Consider the following 16603-nt stretch of genomic DNA (forward strand, 5'->3'; position numbering starts at 1 on the left):
GGTAACAATGGGAAGTGGGACAGCTTGTTTCCATAGTGAGTGACAGGGATCCTATAGATCCCTGGGCCCAGGGGATGGTCTCTTTGGTGACAGCCAGGAAAGAGGCCGTCCCTCAGGTGGGAGCAGATTTTCTCCCTCCAGAGAGATACCTGAGGGGTGGGGCACGGCCACCAGTCATGCGAGCCAGCTGGGTTATGTCAATCTCTTTTAGTGGTGACAGACAAGACTGGTCTCCCCCTGGAAGGGTGGGGCTGTTCAGAGTGACCTGGGAACATGGCCTCTTATTCTGCAAACTTCGAGAGATTCGCAGGGGAGGGGGGAAGAATGGAAATACCCAATTTCCAGGTGACCACAGGGAAGACGACAGAAGCCCAGTCTCCATGTAACCACAGGCACGTGATCACCTGGTGAACTCCGAGGTTTCTGTTTTCTCTACATGTGAGGGGGAAGAGAGTTCAGTGTCCAGATGACCATAAGGGATCAGTCTTCAGTCTCCAGGGAGGTGCAGAGGGCCTGAGGCCAATCTCCAGATAATCCTGGGGGTCCAGCCTCCAGGAGACCGCGGGGGGGGGGGTTCTGTCTGTTTTCAAGTAGCCTCGGGAGGCCTGGCCAGTCTTCAGGAGACCTCAGGGTCTGTTGGCCTCCAGGGGTGTTCAGGGGGCATGCCCCATCTCCTGGGGAAAGTCGAGGGAGGAGGGGAAATCCACTGTCCAGGAGAGGTGGGGGCTTGATCAGTCTCCCGTAACTGGCCAGTCTATGAGGACCCCAGGGGGGAGCAGCCAGTGTTCAAAGACCACAGGAGGCCTGGTCAGCCTGCAGGGCACCGCAGGGGGCGTGGCCAGTCTCCAGTCACGTGGTCTGTCTCCAAGAGACCGCAGAGCACTCGGCCAGCCGCCAAGCACCCCAACCAACTGCACCCAGAGCCTAGACACGCAGCGGGGTCCAAGCAGCCGGGTCGCGCGCGCCTCCGGCCCAGCCGCCGCCTCCGGCCCAGCCCCACCCCCAGCCGCCGGGTGCGGGGTCCGGCGCGCCGGGTGCACGGTAGCAGTAGACGCCAAAGAGGCGGCGCGTGGCGTCGGGGAATCCCAGGCTGCGAACGCCCGGCCGGCGGCCGCCGCAGCGCGCGCGCGGATTCACGATGGGGTAGCGCGCGCTCCCGTCGGCCAGCCAGCCCGCGGTGCAGCGGTCCAGCAGCTGCAGCTTCCACGCAGCGAACAGCTGTCCCACCTTGGCCACGGCCGCGCCGCGCGCCGCGCATGCACGCGCTGCTCCCGAGAAGGGCACAGGCCGCAGCGGCTTCAGAAAGAACACACGTCCTGCAGTGGAGTGGGGGAGAGTGGTTAAGGCCACTCCCGGGATCTGGCCTCCTCGGGATTCAGGACGCTTCCCACCTCCCACATGCCTGCAACCCAGGACCCCAGGCACAGGAGTACCCTCTCCCCTGCAGTCCTGGACCCTAGCCTTCGCCAGGGCAGTGTTGGTGACAGGCGATGCTTGACTGCTGCGCCACGGCAGTCCGGGGGTGGGGTATCCTAGTCTGGACCCCCGAGGGCCGGAGTGGAGAGAAGGGCTAAGAGGAGGAAACTGAGAGGGTGGGAAAGAGACTGAGAGGGAGGGGGACCCGGGAGAGGGCTCTCTCTGGGGGCGGGGCCTCATTGGCGGGGCGGACCGGAGCCTGTGGGGGCGGGGTCTCCTCCCTAGGGGCGGGGCCTACACACCTGGGAGGTTGGACGTGAAGCAGAAGGCGTCGTAGCGTTCTTCGGCGTTATGGCGGTAGCCGTAGTTGCGCACGCCCCCGGAGGCTGTGCCGCCGCCGGTCCCGGCGCTCGCTCCGCCCAGGCCGCCGCAGGGCTCCCGGGGCTGGCTCACCGGGTACTGCACGGAGCCGTCGCGCAGCCAGCCTGCGTTGCACCAGTCCAGGCCGTCGCGCCAGGCCGCGTGCAGCTGCTCTGCCGACGCCAGGATGCCGTCCTGCTCGGCGCAGGCGCGCTGCGCCTCCGTGAAGGTCAACTTGTAGCGGCCTCCACGGGGGTGGTAAGGGAAGACAACTCCTGGGAGGGCGTACGTAGGGGGTTTAGCTCGGGAATCCCAGCCCTCCCCTACCCACCTAACATCTGGGGTGCTGCGTGACTCTTCAACCTAGACTTTCCACTCCATCCCTCATTCTGGACTTAGACCTGACCACGTTGTTCCCAAGCTCACACCCCTTGTGATTCCCTTTGCCTTGAGCTTGAGATTCACTTGACCCTCCCTCTTAAAATACTTAATCCTACCCATCCCCTTTCCACCACTGGAGACTTCTGCTTATCCACTTCTTCCATCTGTTGAACTCCTATTCATCCTTCAAAACCCAGCCCCCACAACACTTCTCCCTTCAGTCTTTAGTGCTTCTGACCTTCCCCCAGCACTAGGAGCTTCCCTCTGGTCAAGCCCTGAGCTGATGGAGCTGGGAATGTCCGTGTCCAGTGCTGACTCCCCCACAGGGAGCCCCTGGAAGTATGACCCTGGGCAAAGACCTCTTTGATCCCCAGCATTGTCCAGGGCAGTTCCCACTGGTTTCTCTTCCACCTTCAGTTCTTGTAACTTGCCCTTCATTGGACTCACAGTCCGCTGAGCTCAGCATTCTGTGTGTGTGTGTGTGTGTGTGTGTGTGTGTGTGTGTGTTTGAGGGGCAGACCTTGCAGGTGCAGATGCATCTTTCAGCAGATGCAGGGAGGAGCAAACAGGGGCCAGAGAGAATACCTGGAGCCTGAAGACCGAGGCTTGAGTCCCAGCTCCACCACTCACTTGCATGTACTTCGAGCAAGGCTCTAACCTTTCTGAGCCAGTTGCCCATCTGCTGGTAATAGCACCTCCCTCAGAGTTTTTGGGAAAATTAAGCAAGAGAGTTCAAAGAGCTCTTCAAGCTCTTTGAAAACGTCCAGTAAAGGAGAGCTGCTGCTATTATTGTTATTTGCTATTGTTGGGAGGTACAGCAAGTGAGGGCTCTGAAATCTCTCCTAGAATCTTCTCGGGTGGACTGAGGAAGGCAAACCAGGTGGGAGAGCGTCTCCAGGTAGAAACCCCACCTCCCAGCTCCACAGTCGGCCAATCAGAGCATCCCATCTCCCAGTCCTATGAACCAGTGATTGGTTCATAGATGGGCACATGACTCCACCTGGGCCAATGAGGGACAATTCTGGGACTCTAGCTAGCACTGCTAGGAAATTAATTGCTAAGTTGGAGGATGGAAGCCTGGCACTACTTTCTGGCTCCATCAGGAGAAACCTGCCTGAAGAAAGCCCACTTGGGGAAAGAGAGCTGAGGGAGGAATTCCTGACATGATGTGAGTGGATCTCCCTGGATCTCACCCCCAGGGGTTCCCAAAGTTCTTACTATTGACATTTTAGACCGGATCCTTCTTTGCTGTTGGGGGCTGTCCTGTGCATTGTAGGGTGTGTTGCAGCATCCCTGGCCTCCACCCACTAGATGCCATCAGCAACCCCTTTCTAGACATTGTCCATGTTCTTGGGGAGCAAATTCACCTCATATCGGAACCATTACCCTGCCCTATCAAGCCTGAAATTCCTTTAGGCCAACTTGATTTGGTTTCTGTCCTTTGCAATATTTCTCACTCTAGTCCCTTAGAAATATGCTTTATTCTGTCCATAAGCTGGTTACCTTCCAGGTCCAGCTTGACCATGCCAGTGTCATCTTCCAGCTCATTGGTGACCTCGCATTCATAGCGCCCATAATCCTGCAGCGTAACGTTTCGGAGAACCAGGGAGGCATCACCGGGTCCATCGCCCTGCAGCTCGGCACGCCCACGGTAGCTGCCAAATGCTCGGTGCTGGGGGCCCAGCGCTACGAAGACGTCGGTAAAGGCCAGTGGGTCCACCACCTTGGTCCACTTGAGACGGACGCCGTCGTGGTCGTGGGCGGCTGCCTCATAGTGGTAGCGGCAGGGCAAGACGATGGTGCCACCCCTGTGACTGACCACCTGCCCCGGCGCCGTCTGCACCACCACCGAGCCCGACTCACCCTCTGCGGGAGGGCCAAGTAGGGTTCAGAAGAGGTCCCAGGAGGCGGGGTGGGGAACCAGGGGAAGGGGATCCCAGGGAAGTGTTGTGGGAAGAAGGCTTGGGTTGAGGTCAGGGGATCCGAGTTAAAGGAGATCGGGAGAGGGAACTGGGACTCAGAGGGGGAGGGGTTGGGGGGAACTATGACCGTCAGGGACACCCCATGCCCCACCTCCTATATCCTCCCTGCACCCAGGCAATCACATTTGGCCACGGCTCCTGCGGGGCAAGACCCGCTTCCGCTATCCAGACTCACCGAGCACGTGCACGACCTTCTTGCGTCCGCGCTGCGCCCCTGCGGAGGCCGCGAGCAGCAGGACTCCCCAGGCCGCGGCCCAGAGCGCGCCGGGACCGAGGGCCGCCCGAGCACACACCTGGGGGCACAGGGTACTCAATCCAGCCTCCTGGACTTCGCCTGTCGGAGGACTAGCCCCCTGACCTTCCTTCCCCACGGCGACGACTTCTCGCATGCCCAGGTCCCCACTCCCGGCCAGGGTCCCAGAGGACTCACCCAAGGAGAAGGCTAGCAGACCCTCCCAGCCCTCACCCCCTGTCCCCCGCACTCTCTCGGGACTACACACTCTAGCTCCTCCGCAAAGCCCACGCCCCCGGGCTCCCCTGCCCTCAGTCCAGCGCCGGCAACCCGCCAGATGCCCTAACCCCAACCCAGGCCGCTTGGAGCTCCGCCCCCTTCTCTGGCCGGCCCAGGCCGGGATTGGGAGGGAGGGGGGAGGAGCTGGAGCAGCGGCAGCGGCAAGGTTATCCGTGCGCCAGGAGACTGCAGCAAACCGGCCGGGGTGTGGGGGCGGCGGGCGGGGGGGGCGCGAGGGGTAGAGTCAGAGAGAGGTAGAGACACGGGGAGAGGGCGAGGAAAGGGAAAGAGACAGAGACAGAAGCAGGGAGAGATGGGGATAGAGAAGGAGAGACACAGAGAAGGGTAAGGAAAGATGGAGAGAGACTGAAAGGCAGAGAGCAAGAGGGAAAAAGAGAAGAGGGGGCTTGGAGGTAGGGAGAGAGAGAGACTCAGAGGAAGAGAAAAGGGCCCAGGAAAACAGAAAGAGGGAGAGAAAAGTAGGGAGAGGCGGAGAGGGATATAAACGGAGAGGCAGAGTTCGATAAACAGAGATACTACATGGTAAGAGACAGAAGGGATGGGAGAGACGGAGCGGGGGGAGACTGAGAAGAGGAACACGGAGGGACGTAGATTCAGACACAGAGCGAGACTGAATCCCAGAGAGGGATCTACCGGGACCCGCGCCCCACTCACCATCTTGCCCGTGCGGCCCCCGCCGAGCGGCCCTTACGCGCCGGGACTGCGCTCCCCGCACACCCAGGAAGGACTGGGCAAGTCCCTTCGGGCGGCGCAATCCTGGCGTCTGCCTGCAAGGGGAGGAGGGAGGCGGCTGGGGGTGCGGGGAGGAGCTTTAAAGGGAACGCGGCGACGCGCGCTCCGCGAAGAAACCCGGGCGCGGGCGGAGGAAGGACCGCCCTGGACAGTGAATGCAGGACCACGTCGCTCATCCTGCTGGCTGATCCTGGGTGGGCAGAGGAACCTCTGGGCCTCAGTTTAACTCCCTTTAAAATGGAGGAGGGGGGCCTGACGGGGTCTTCCATCTAGGATGCCCAAGGTGAGCCGGGGGCTGAGTAACCTGGGAAAGGGGCTTGGCCTACAGGTTTCAGTTTTCCCATTTGTCACTTGGTGGCCATCGTCGTGTCCTGGGCTCTGGCACCCAAAAGGTGCTCACTCTGCGGGTGGTGCCCCCTAACAGTCACACACTCTGCAGAGGGAACCTGCAGCAACAGGTCCAAATCTGACTCTGCCTTTCTTTCACCTGCTGTAGGACCTTGGAAGAGAGGCTTGGTTTCTCTGAGCCTCAGTTTCCACCTCTGGAAAATGGGGAGTGCTGGTTCTTTGGTGAAGATCCAATGGTTAGACGTACAATAGGTGCCTAATAAATGTCGGTAGGGGCAGGGAGCAGGGGAGCCTGATCAAGCCCCTGACCCACTCTGGGCCTGAGTCACCCCTGAACCTGGCCCTTCACCCAAGCTCAAAAATCAAATCAGGAAAAAATGTGCCTTTCCCCCAACCTCTTGGCTGCCTCCTCGGCCTCAGTTTCCCCAAAATACGAGCCACCCATACAGCAGAGGCAGGGTTATAGAGTCCATAGTTGAATGGGTTAGGCTGGCACTGGGTCCTTTAGCTCAGCTGCATCAGGAGCCATGACCTCTGACCAGGACCTTTACCGCCTACAGGCTCAGTTTCCCCATCTAGAATATAGGGTGAGATCCAGCATGTAACACTTGAGTTTGGCTCTTGGTAATTGTATACGGTAGGTGCTTAATTACTATGCCACGCCATTAGTTATTATAACTTATTGTCAGAGCTTGGATTTTGGATGTTTCTCTCCTGATCGTGACCTCAGGCAGGTCTTTGGACCTCTCTGGGCCTCAGTTTTCCCCATCTGGAAGATGGAGCTGTGCACACCAACCAGAGGCCGACTTCTGCTAGCCAGTACCTCCAGCTCCTGATGGTCCTGCTGGCAGTGATGAGTAGGCCCTCATGGGGTCTGAGAAGCGGGTCCTTCACCTCCAAATCCTGAAACACTCAGGCAGCAGCAATATTTGGGCATCAAAAGGTTTTTTTACTAAAGGATCCATGGGGGTATGATGGGTAAATTCTGGAGTAGAACAGTTCTTGTGGGATTAGGGTACCGTGACAGCTGAGTGTATCTGGCCCTCAAGGGAACAACTGGCCCCTGGGTGTCCCATCCCATGCGTTGGCCTGATACCACCATAGCCAGGACCAAAGACACCTGGAGAGGTACTTCCTGCCGCCCTTCCCAGAGCAGGGCGTGGAAACAGAGTTCTGGGATGTCCCCAGCTCTCTCAGTGCTCCTTCTTGTGGTGGGCCAGGGGACCAGGGGGCGGGCGCAGGAAGAAGGCGGGCCACCGCAGGCAGCGGAGGGCCAGCAGGTGGGGACCCAGCGCGTACAGCAGGTTGCACCCGAAGAAGCAGGCCCAGGCGTCGTCAGGCACACGGTAGGTGAAGGGCGTGCGCACGTGCATGGAGGCACCCATGTGCGAGAACTGTGCCTAGTGGCCACACAGGGAGGATGTACGTCAGCGGCCAGGAGAGAACAAGTCCCAGCATCACCAACATCCCACCCTAGGGAGCCCAGAGGGTCCCCGTCCCTCTCACTGGCTGCTGACCTGTCTCCCCTCTCTAGTCCATCTGTCTGCCTCTAAATATCTCTGTTCCCGCATTTCCTGTGTCCTTGTCCACCTGTCTGTGAGCCTGTCCCCAGCTGTCTAACCAGAACCGTCTTCACTCTGCTGGGCCCGCCCTCTTTCCCATCTCCTTGATCTGGGTCCAGCTCCTCCTCCTGCTCTTCCGTACCCCAAGCAGCGCCCTTGGCACAAATCCCGTTGATTCTCCCCCAGAGATGTTTTCCTAGTCTCCTCTGCTTGGGCCTGGGCCCGGGCCCGGGCTTTATCACTTTCCATCAGGAACCCTGAAACAGGCCCCCCAGCTCTGACTCGACCCTCTACAGCTCAGACACATTCCATGGTTCCCCCAAGCTCACAGTTCAAAGCCCTCAGCAGCATCTAGCTGTCAAATTCTCTTGCCTCTGCCTCTCTCCATATGGTAGTTCCGCTAAACCACTATCCCCCACTGTGTCTTTATGCTGTTCCCATTCCCGAAATGCTCTTCCTTGCCTAGAGAACTCGTACCCAGACATCAAAGCCCAGCTCCTAGGCTCACTCTCCTAGGAAATCTTCCCCTTCTGGAATTGCTCTCCGACCCTATCCTTCCCTCTCTCCAGTTCTGACCCCATGGGGTTGGGAGTGTTTGTGTCAGGTACTTTCTCCCCGAGACCAGGGAATCCTAAGGTACCGAGCTGGGGCTGGGGCCTCTCAGAGGCTCAGCATCCCCCTGCTCGGGGAGAGCACAGAGGCAATGGATGGGTAGGCAGAAACTGTCTTCCCTACAGACCCCACGGCACCTGGCCCACAGCCCATCACACCTGGCCAACAGCTCCAGCACACACCAGGGCGCAGTCAGGCAGCCAAGAGCAGCCGGGGAAGACGAGGGCGTAGGCAGCCAGGCCATAGAAGGGCAGCACGTAGAACAGGTACACCAGCATCTGAGGGGTCGCCGTAGCCCACACATGAGCGGCGGCGTGCTCCCGCAGCCCCCTGAGCTGGAGGCCCCAGGGAGGATCTGGCCAGCCTCAGACCCCGCCCAGGATGGGGGCTCTCTGCACGTCCCAACCCTGTGCACACTGCTCCTCGATTTCCCTTGGGGATCCTCCCCCGCCGCCACATGCACACACACGCCCTGAGCCCACCCATGTTACTCCAGAAGTGGCAGGTGACCCTGGCCTGGCCAACTGGAACACTCCAGCCCCCCTGGCCATAATGATCGGCCACAGGATGGGCATGTCATTCAGTGACGATGGCACGCGGGCCAATCAGAGCCTGCCTGAGATTTGTGCTTAAGCTCTGGAGAAATAAGCACTCACATTCCTCCGGGCTGGCTAAGTAGGGCAGATGGAGGCCTGCTGCTGCCCAAGGCTGACTCCACAATCCCACAAAGTGACTCCCGGGGAGTGGAGTCCGTGCAAAGAAAGCAGAGCCCAGAGACAGTTATCCCTGGCTCCTAGATCCAGCCGTACTTGAAGACCGTATCTGTCTTCATTTTGGAAGACAGACATTTTTGGTAGGACAACAGATTGCCTTGTGTTTCTGGTACCTGCTTCACAGAGGACTTGTTAGACCTCTACCCATGGCAGGACCATATGGCCCTCTCTTGCCATCTGTCCTCTCACCTGCACCTTCGGATAGGCCACAGGGTCCCGTAGGTATGGCTCGTACTGATAAATGTAGACAAAGCAGGCATCTGCGGGGCAGTCAAGCACCACCTAGGGCAGACAGACAAACCAACAACCCACCTCAAACATTTTTCCCATGGAAAGCCTTCTCCACCCTCCCAGGCGGGTCCCGTACCCCTTGCTCTGGCCTCCCCTAGCCTTAGTTCTTTCACTTTGGCTGGGAAGGTTACAGGGAATGGGGCTTTGTCATGGAATACTAAGATCAGACTTGATGAAGAACTTCCCTGGATGGTCAGGCAGGCGAGCAGTGGCCTTCTTGCACTGGTTAAAGGAACATGGTTGATGGGGACAGAAAAGAGGGCTGGAGGCAGAAGAAAAGTAGGCTGGCCACTGCAGACTCACCAGGCCCCGGAAGAGGGTGAAGAACCCGGCGAGGATGAGGTATATGACAAGGGCCAGGTCAACTGGGCGTCGCAGGATGCCCTTTCTTTGTTCCTCCTGTACCTGCCCCATGGGAGAGAGACAGGGTGAGAAGTCTGGTATCCAATAGGCACTCGATAAAGGCTCATCCCTTCTTTCCTAACGGCCAAGGAGATGCTTCCAAAGAGGCAGTGTTTTTGACCAGAAGCAACTCTAATTGGGGAGGGGGGGCATCCAGGCATGTTGGCATAAGGGGACAAGGCACTTACCATATTGGGGTCACAGCAGATTGGTGCCCGGGACTGGTTGAAGACCCTCATGCCAGCCCAACATGGGACAAGCACATAGGGGCTGGCAAGGAAGAAGGCGGGTCTGATCTCTGAGCTGTATTTACCTGTCGTGGTAGGGATGTCACTCAGCCGGGATCACCCAGGCCTGGCCAGACCCATGGGTGAGTCACACCAGAATCCTAGCTGGAAGCAGTCATTCAGAAGTGCGATCCTTATTTGGGCTCTAGCCCCTCCGGCTCCCCAGTGCCCACAAGATGGTGTCCAGGCTCCTCAGCCTGGCCTGCCTCGATTTATTTTCTGGATATTGCTTCTATATTTCAGCTGTTCTTTGCTTCTCCTGGATACATCTTGGGTGTCCCTCTTGCTCAGCCACCCCCACATACTGGGCTGCCTCTCCCCTCTACCTCCCAAGACCTACCTATGACCCTCTAGGCACAGGACAGTGACCCAGCCTGAGGAGACAGGATCCTTCAAAGCCAAGTCCTTACCAAGGATGTTTCCCGGGAGGAACACCAGAACGCTCATGATGAAAGATCCCAGCCAGTACAGTCCAAGGTTCCGGTATCTCTTTCTGGGGTGGGTGATGGAGGGGTGACCAACAGATGCCTGTTCCCCAGTCTCAGAGCCCTAGCCAGGGCCCAGGGTCCACCCTGAGCTCCCCAGCTCTGGGTCCCTCCCAGTTTTGTCCAGGACAGAGGGACAACAGGGAGATGAACAAGGGACTGAACAGACTATCTGTCCAGGGACAGAAGTGGTTGCTTAGGCACAGGGGTGTACAAGAGAAGAGAGCTGACTACCACTTACACCTGTGACATTCCCTGGACCCTTCTCCTGGCCACTCCTGGCTGGAGCCCTAAGGAGGCCTCCTGATTTCCCCTACAGACACCGCTGATGGCGCTCTGGCTTGGGACCCCATCTGAGGACTTGATCTCCTTCCCAGGGTCCAGGTGCCACTCCACCCGCCCACCCCCACCCCACCCCCGCCACGCACCTTCTGCGGATGGCACCAGCCATGGCCAGGTAGAGGAGGTAGTGAACCGTGCCGTCCCAGTAGCAGATGAAGACTCCGTGTGCAGTGCGCAAGTACGGCTCTCCCTGCAGGGGCAGGGCAGGGCTCAGCCGGGCAGCAGGGCAGGAAGCATCCCGGGCGGCCCCCTACCTACCTCCTTGGTAAAGAACTCCATGAAGCCCACCGGGTAGCCATCTTCCTGGAGAGCAATAAAGAGGTCCACCACCGAGGTGAAGGCGAAGACAGCGAACACTGCGGGCAGAGTGGGCGGGGCACGGCCGGGATGTGGGCGGGGGGGGGGGGGGGGACCCAGAGTCCAGGCAAGGAACCGCGCCCAACTGATCCCAGTCACCCCTTCACAGGTCACATGACCCACAGCCCTGCCTCGAGGAGGCACAGTCCCTGCCTTTGGGAGGCCTCCCGCTGAGAAGGCACTGACCTTGCCCTCAGGAAATCCCAAAGTGATGAGGAAGTACGGCCTTTCAGGGGCTCCCAGTCTGGTGGGATGATACAGTCCCGCTCTCAGGAGCCCCAGATCTGAAGGGGGAGGCCCTCTGAGGTTCCCCAACCAATGAGGTTTCTCCTGTCTCTTTGAGGTTCTCCAGCCTGATGCGAGCCCTTCAAGGGGATGGAGGAGGCCCCTGCTCACGGTTCTCTCCGACCGACTCACCAGCATAGAGTCGGTCATAGTAGATCTCGCTGGGCGACAAATTGTAGATAGCCACAAAAAGCAGGCCCAGGATCAGGGCACTCATCAATGCCAGCCCCAGGGGGCTGTGGAAAGGGAAACAAGTCAGAGAGGCCAGGCCCAGTGCTGAGGTCCCACGCACCCTGGTGAGGGCAAAAGCAGATTCCAGGATGCTCCCAGATGTTGAGACTGAAGTGTCTTTCCAGCCAGGAATCTCGTTCCCTGCAACGGCTCTTTCCCATCACTAGGCTGTTACCCGCCCGAGCTGTTTCTCCCTCCTGGAAACTCCTTCCAGAAGTGTCTTCCACTTGGCAAACTCCTACTCCTCCTTCATAGCTTATCTTTCATGGCTCCTCCTCCAGGAAGCCCTCCCTGACTCCTCACAAAGACTCATTGCCCAATTTATGCCAAGTACAGAGGGGGAATCAGTCAACTCTTTAACTATACAATCCATCCCATCACTCGCTGCTATGTGTTGGGCTCAATTTGCTGTCAGTCATTCAACATCACCAAGCCACTCTGTGGCCAGACCCAGCTCCCAAGCCTGCCGTCTCTAGGGCTCAGCACTGTACACCTCACTTTCTGAAGCTCCTGACTCCTCCCAGCTGAAGTCCAAATGCTTCCATCAACTCCACCCCACCCCTGCCCTGATCCGTCCCATCAACCAGATAAGACACGTCAACCAGTTGCATAGATAAGAAGCAGAAGCCAGGTTGGACGCCTCCAACACAGGTGGGCAGAGTGGGTGGGTGGGAAAGCTATTCAGGGTCCCACACTCCCCCACACTCTCTCCAGGCTCCTACCTTCTCATGGACCCCTCTAACACTTAAGATCCCCATTCTGGTCCCATCTGACTAACAATGACAATTATAGTAATCAGATAAGACTACACAAGTCTTTGCACACAATTTGTAATCCTGAACTCTAACTATGGGATGAGGTCGGGGATTATGTTTATTACACACTGAAGAAACGAACTCAGGCTCCCAGAAGCAACCTGGCTCACCCAGGATCCAGGGGGATGGAGCCAGGAATTTGTACCCAAGGAGCCAACCCCACGGTCAAGACTCCCTCTACCCCATGTCTTGAGTTGAGCTAGGTTTGGGAGCGTGAGGGGCTTGCAGATAACTGGTACGCCAATGGCAGGACCCACAGAACTGGGGTCTAGGGTTAGGAGACAAGGGAGGTCGCCACATGTAGGGGAAACTGAGGCCAAAGACAGGGTGGGCCAAACCTTAGCAGAAGAAAATCTCAGGCCTGAAGACAGGCAATGGAGGGGCCATCTGGTAGGGGTGGTGCAACAGAACGAGTGTCCAAGTGTGCATGTGTCGAGAGCTGGGTCATCAGGCCCTTATCTGGGGTAATACTTTGACCTTTGGTAACTCTGGAGTTGGGCACATCCCTGGGAAACTTCAGAAACCCTCCAAAACTCTGCCCAGGGTGGGGGGACGGGAGGCTCTGCTTCTCAATCTTCTTTCTCCTCAAACCTAAACGTCCCAGGAGCGTCCCCACCCCCACCACACAACCTCCTGGCCGGCGGAGAGGGGACTTCAGGTTGGATAGGGTCCGGGGTAGTTCTGGCCTAGGTCCCCTTCTCCTAGCAGGAGCTGCTCAGGGGAAGCCAGGCTCACTGCCCGCGCATCCTCCCTCCCCGCCACCGCCCACCGGGCCTCGCTGCCTGCCCCCCTCTCCCCCGGGGGCCGCCCCGGCCCCTCCCCTCACGCACTGCGAGAGCGCCGAGACGTAGTTGAGCGCATAGGACAAGGGGAGGGCGCCAAACGACAGAGCGGCGATCTTGCCGGCCAGCGGCGGGATGTCCATAGTGGCGGCGCCCGGCTCGCGGCTCGTTCCCGGCGCGGCCTCCAGGGCGCTCGGCTCCTCCGCGGCCGCGCTTCTGGGTGGGGGGGTTGCCGGGGACCCGGCCCCGCCTCGCCCCGCCCCGCGCAAAGGTCGCCCCCCGCTGCGCCCTGGTCTGGCCGCCTTGCCATGACCGTCCCGCGCGCTCCCGGGGAGCCTCTGAGGCCCCGCCCCCTTGAAGCGGCCCCTTCCCCCACCCCTCTCCCCGCTTCACGGTCGCCGGACTCAGCGCGGTTCTCAGTGGCCTTCCCCGCCGCCTAGATTCAGCTTCACTATCAAGTCTAGAACACCAGGTCTCCGGACGCTTCCGCTCTTGAGGTCCCGGGACTGCAACCTGGAGGCCCTGGGCCAGCAGGTTCATTCTAAGGGAATTTGTTCTCCAGGCCTCCTTCTGCACTTCTGGTTTCTCCGTCCTAAGCCACCGGTGTACCTACCTCGACCCTGAAGGGGGCCCTTTTTAATTCCACATTCCCCAGACCTTCCTCCGCCTAGGATCAAGGCGGCAGTGGAGGCATTCCGTGATAACGGAGGAACCGCAGTCGCTTGGACACAAAGACTTCCCTTCAGGGCCCTTGGATTTGAGTGTTCACACAGCGGCCACACACATTTAAACACGTGTCTGGATGTAAAGCTTTGACTGGGCCTGGGGCTCATCTCAAGGCAGACGGCCAAGGTCATTGGTTGGGGGGATCCCTTGAAGGACTCTGCGTGCTGTTCCTTCCATGTAGCCTGGCACCTCATGGGCAGCTGCAGCTGTGCCCCTGCTCAGTGGGTGGTGTCAAAGGAGTCCAAAGGGTGGGCTTAGATTAGGTGTGGATTGCTACAGTTTAGAGAGTTCGGAACAGTGTTTCTGGCAAGAAAAGCAGGGTCCTGGGACTGAGATGTGGTGGGGGTCTCAGAGGGGAGAGCTGAGGGATTCTGAACAGCCTGCAGGAGGCTGGGCTGGGTGCAGGGGAAAATGTAAAGGGTGTGTGTGGGGGGGGGGGGGCTGCACCAGGGAGGGGGCTATAATAGGGTGGGGAGATAATGAATTAGGAAGCAGCCGGCTTTGTCACTCCCTCCAAGCAGCTTTGAACTCTCACCCATATGGTACTTGTGGCTGCTGGAAAACAGCAGGTGCCCACTCAATACCTACACTGAGGGGGGGGGCACAGTCTACGGGTGGGGAAGATTCTAAACCTCACCCTTTTTCCATGCAGCCCCTTGGCCTTGTGCCAGCTGGGTCCCATTTCTGAGCCTGGGTGACAAGATGATCTTCTGGCCACAGACCTGACAGGCTCCCTCCCAGTTGTCCATTGCCCGTGGGTTAAGTTCAGGTTCCTCTGGGCTGACCTGAGGCTCCAGTCTAGTTTCTTGACTTTTCCCAACTCTAGCAGTGCCAACACACCCCAGGCCTCTTTCCCATCTGCACGATGGACCCTCAGTATTTCCTTAGCCCTTAAAGCAGATCCCAATGTCCCCTCCTCCAGGCAGCCCTCTCTGCCACCCCAGCCCCACTCCTCCTCCTGCAAGGTTGGGTGTGTGTGTGGGGGGGTGTCCGATCCAGCTCTGTCTAGCAACGTGACCTTGCGTCTGTGTCTGGAATGTGCCTGTACATGTACACCGGATTTGGGGGCCATTCTCTTCCAACTCTCCACTTGCCTGGGGGTAAAGTCCATGGGCTGAGTCTGGAGAGCCTCCAGGTCACTAATTCAATTGAAGGGTGACCTTGACCGGGATAGGAGGTGCCTGGACCAAGGCCTAGGGTCCCCATCATTGGAGCCTCTGGCTGCCCAGGGCTACTCTTCTGCTCAAGACCCAGGACCACTGGGCAGCCTCCACACATGGGAATGTCACCCCTTGCCCTGCCCTGGGCAGTGTCTATGGAAACAGGGTGGCATACATCATCCCAGCTTGGGCTCCACTGCTGAGACTCCCAGTCCCTGGATGTCCCCCTCCCCCATACTGAGACACTCCCCAGGCTGCCGCCAAGACAGTACCCAGTTCCTCCTCGCATTTATCAGTCTCCGGTTCACACAGTTGGTGGTGTTTACTGAATGACGATGAGAATGCAGACTGGCCCAGAAGCCCAGCTCCAGCTGGAGTCTTCAAGCCCACGAGCCCATAGGGGTTGAGCAGGACCCCACTAGGCACATGTGTGGGCAGATGGGTGGGTTGTGGGGATCGCTCAGGTCTCCAAGCCATACTTGCATGGCTCTCAGATTCCTAGGACCCCACCCAGGCTGCTCACTCAGCAGCTGCAACTGATTGAGATCCCCAGGTGGTCTTGGCACAAACGTGAGGCGCAGGCTTGGAGATGTAGGGAGCAGTTGGCATGCTGCTTCTGTCCACAGAGTTGTCCTCCAAAGGCACGAGCCCCAGGGACTCCAGTGTCCACCCCACTGGCAGGACCCAAGGCAGCTGGGGTAGCCTGGCCTGCAGCAGTCACAGACTAACTTCAGGGAGGGGCTGTCAGCGCCACCTGCTGGTGAGGTGACTGGCACAGGTGCGCCCTGTGTGCACCTGCCCCGCAGATCTGAAGAGGGCTGGGCCCTGTCTGGGGATCCCTTCCAACCTAACTCCTGCAGCACAGGGACCTCCTACACTGGGAGGTCCCTGACCCCTCTGGTCCAGGTGCAGCCTCATCGGCCACCAGTTCCTCCCAGAGGGTCTGTGGATCCTCCCCTCAACTCTAACCCAGGCTGATGGTGAGGGACCCCATAGACAGAGGTCTAAGTGGTTCTCTCATATTTCTCAGGCACCAGGGAGCTCTCCCACCAACATCCCAGCCCAGCCCCGCTGCTATGGAAACAGAGATTTCTGGTGATGGCAAAACCAGGCCGCCATGGCAGGCAAGCACTGGAACTTTAATGCACGGCACGACACTCGAGACAACAGGAAGGGCAGGCAGAAATGCAGGCCGGAACACTCCACAGTCCAGGGATGGTCGGTCGTTTGGAAAATACATTTGTGCATTTTTCCAGAATACTCAGTAGTAAGGCCGTCTGGGGTTGTTCTGTGGGAGGCAAAAAAGATAAGACGGGGAGGGGGTCAATGCTAAAGACAGCAGTTCCTCCTGCCCAGAAAGTTCCAGGGACAGCTGAGCTCACGTCCTCCAGAGGGGAGGGTGTTACTAGTGAGACCTGGCCTAGCTGAACTGAGGAAGGAGCGCCAGCTCTGTTACCAGCACTGCCACCCCCCTGCTGAGATTCTGGGGAGCCCAGCCAGGAATCGTGCTGGGGGGCTTAGGACACACGCACCAGGGGGTTGGGCCGGAAGCGGTAGGCCAGCATCATCCTCTTGCGGAAGGCCTCATACTCGTCATCCTCCTTGGAGAGCTCGGCCGGCCGGTCGATGCCGAAGCCCGCTCCGTCTACTGTGGTGGTGCCTCTGCGGGGGGGGGGGGGGGGGACGGGACAGGGCCAAGTGAGCAGGAGGCCAGGCTGCTGCCAGTAGGAGGAGTGGCAGGG

General features: G+C 59.0%; 3 protein-coding genes across 4 annotated transcripts in view; all 3 read right to left on the reverse strand.

Moving 5' to 3' along the window:
* Positions 1-546: 546 nt before the first annotated feature.
* HAPLN4 (hyaluronan and proteoglycan link protein 4) lies at positions 547-4528 on the reverse strand. The gene is made up of 4 exons (XM_026500601.4): positions 4315-4528; positions 3661-4023; positions 1719-2051; positions 547-1316 (listed from the first exon to the last, which is right to left on the reverse strand). Exons 1-4 carry the CDS (start codon positions 4526-4528, stop codon positions 925-927), a joined length of 1302 nt encoding a protein of 433 aa, XP_026356386.2. The 3' UTR covers positions 547-924.
* Positions 4529-6679: 2151 nt separating this feature from the next.
* On the reverse strand, positions 6680-13191 carry TM6SF2 (transmembrane 6 superfamily member 2). 2 transcript variants are annotated; one of them, XM_026500602.4, is made up of 10 exons: positions 13024-13191; positions 11280-11383; positions 10764-10861; positions 10592-10695; positions 10089-10171; positions 9580-9704; positions 9293-9394; positions 8888-8980; positions 8084-8203; positions 6680-7151 (listed from the first exon to the last, which is right to left on the reverse strand). In XM_026500602.4, the coding sequence occupies exons 1-10, from the start codon at positions 13116-13118 to the stop codon at positions 6945-6947; spliced, it is 1131 nt and encodes a 376-aa protein (XP_026356387.1). In that variant the 5' UTR covers positions 13119-13191; the 3' UTR covers positions 6680-6944. The 2 variants fall into 2 exon arrangements, with proteins under 2 accessions (XP_026356387.1, XP_026356388.1); XM_026500603.4 differs by lacking the exon at positions 11280-11383 and having other exon boundaries at positions 13024-13181.
* A 2759-nt stretch (positions 13192-15950) lies between these two features.
* Positions 15951-16603, reverse strand: part of SUGP1 (SURP and G-patch domain containing 1) — a 30312-nt gene continuing 29659 nt past the window's right edge. Inside the window, exons 13-14 of the mRNA XM_026500604.4 lie at positions 16394-16523; positions 15951-16149 (exon numbers count right to left, since the gene is read on the reverse strand). Of these exons, the coding sequence (XP_026356389.1) occupies positions 16123-16149; positions 16394-16523 (157 nt within the window). The 3' untranslated portion in view covers positions 15951-16122. The remainder of the gene's footprint in view (positions 16150-16393; positions 16524-16603) is intronic.

The sequence above is a fragment of the Ursus arctos genome, unplaced genomic scaffold, assembly GCF_023065955.2.
Source record: "Ursus arctos isolate Adak ecotype North America unplaced genomic scaffold, UrsArc2.0 scaffold_14, whole genome shotgun sequence".
Lineage (NCBI taxonomy): Eukaryota > Metazoa > Chordata > Mammalia > Carnivora > Ursidae > Ursus > Ursus arctos.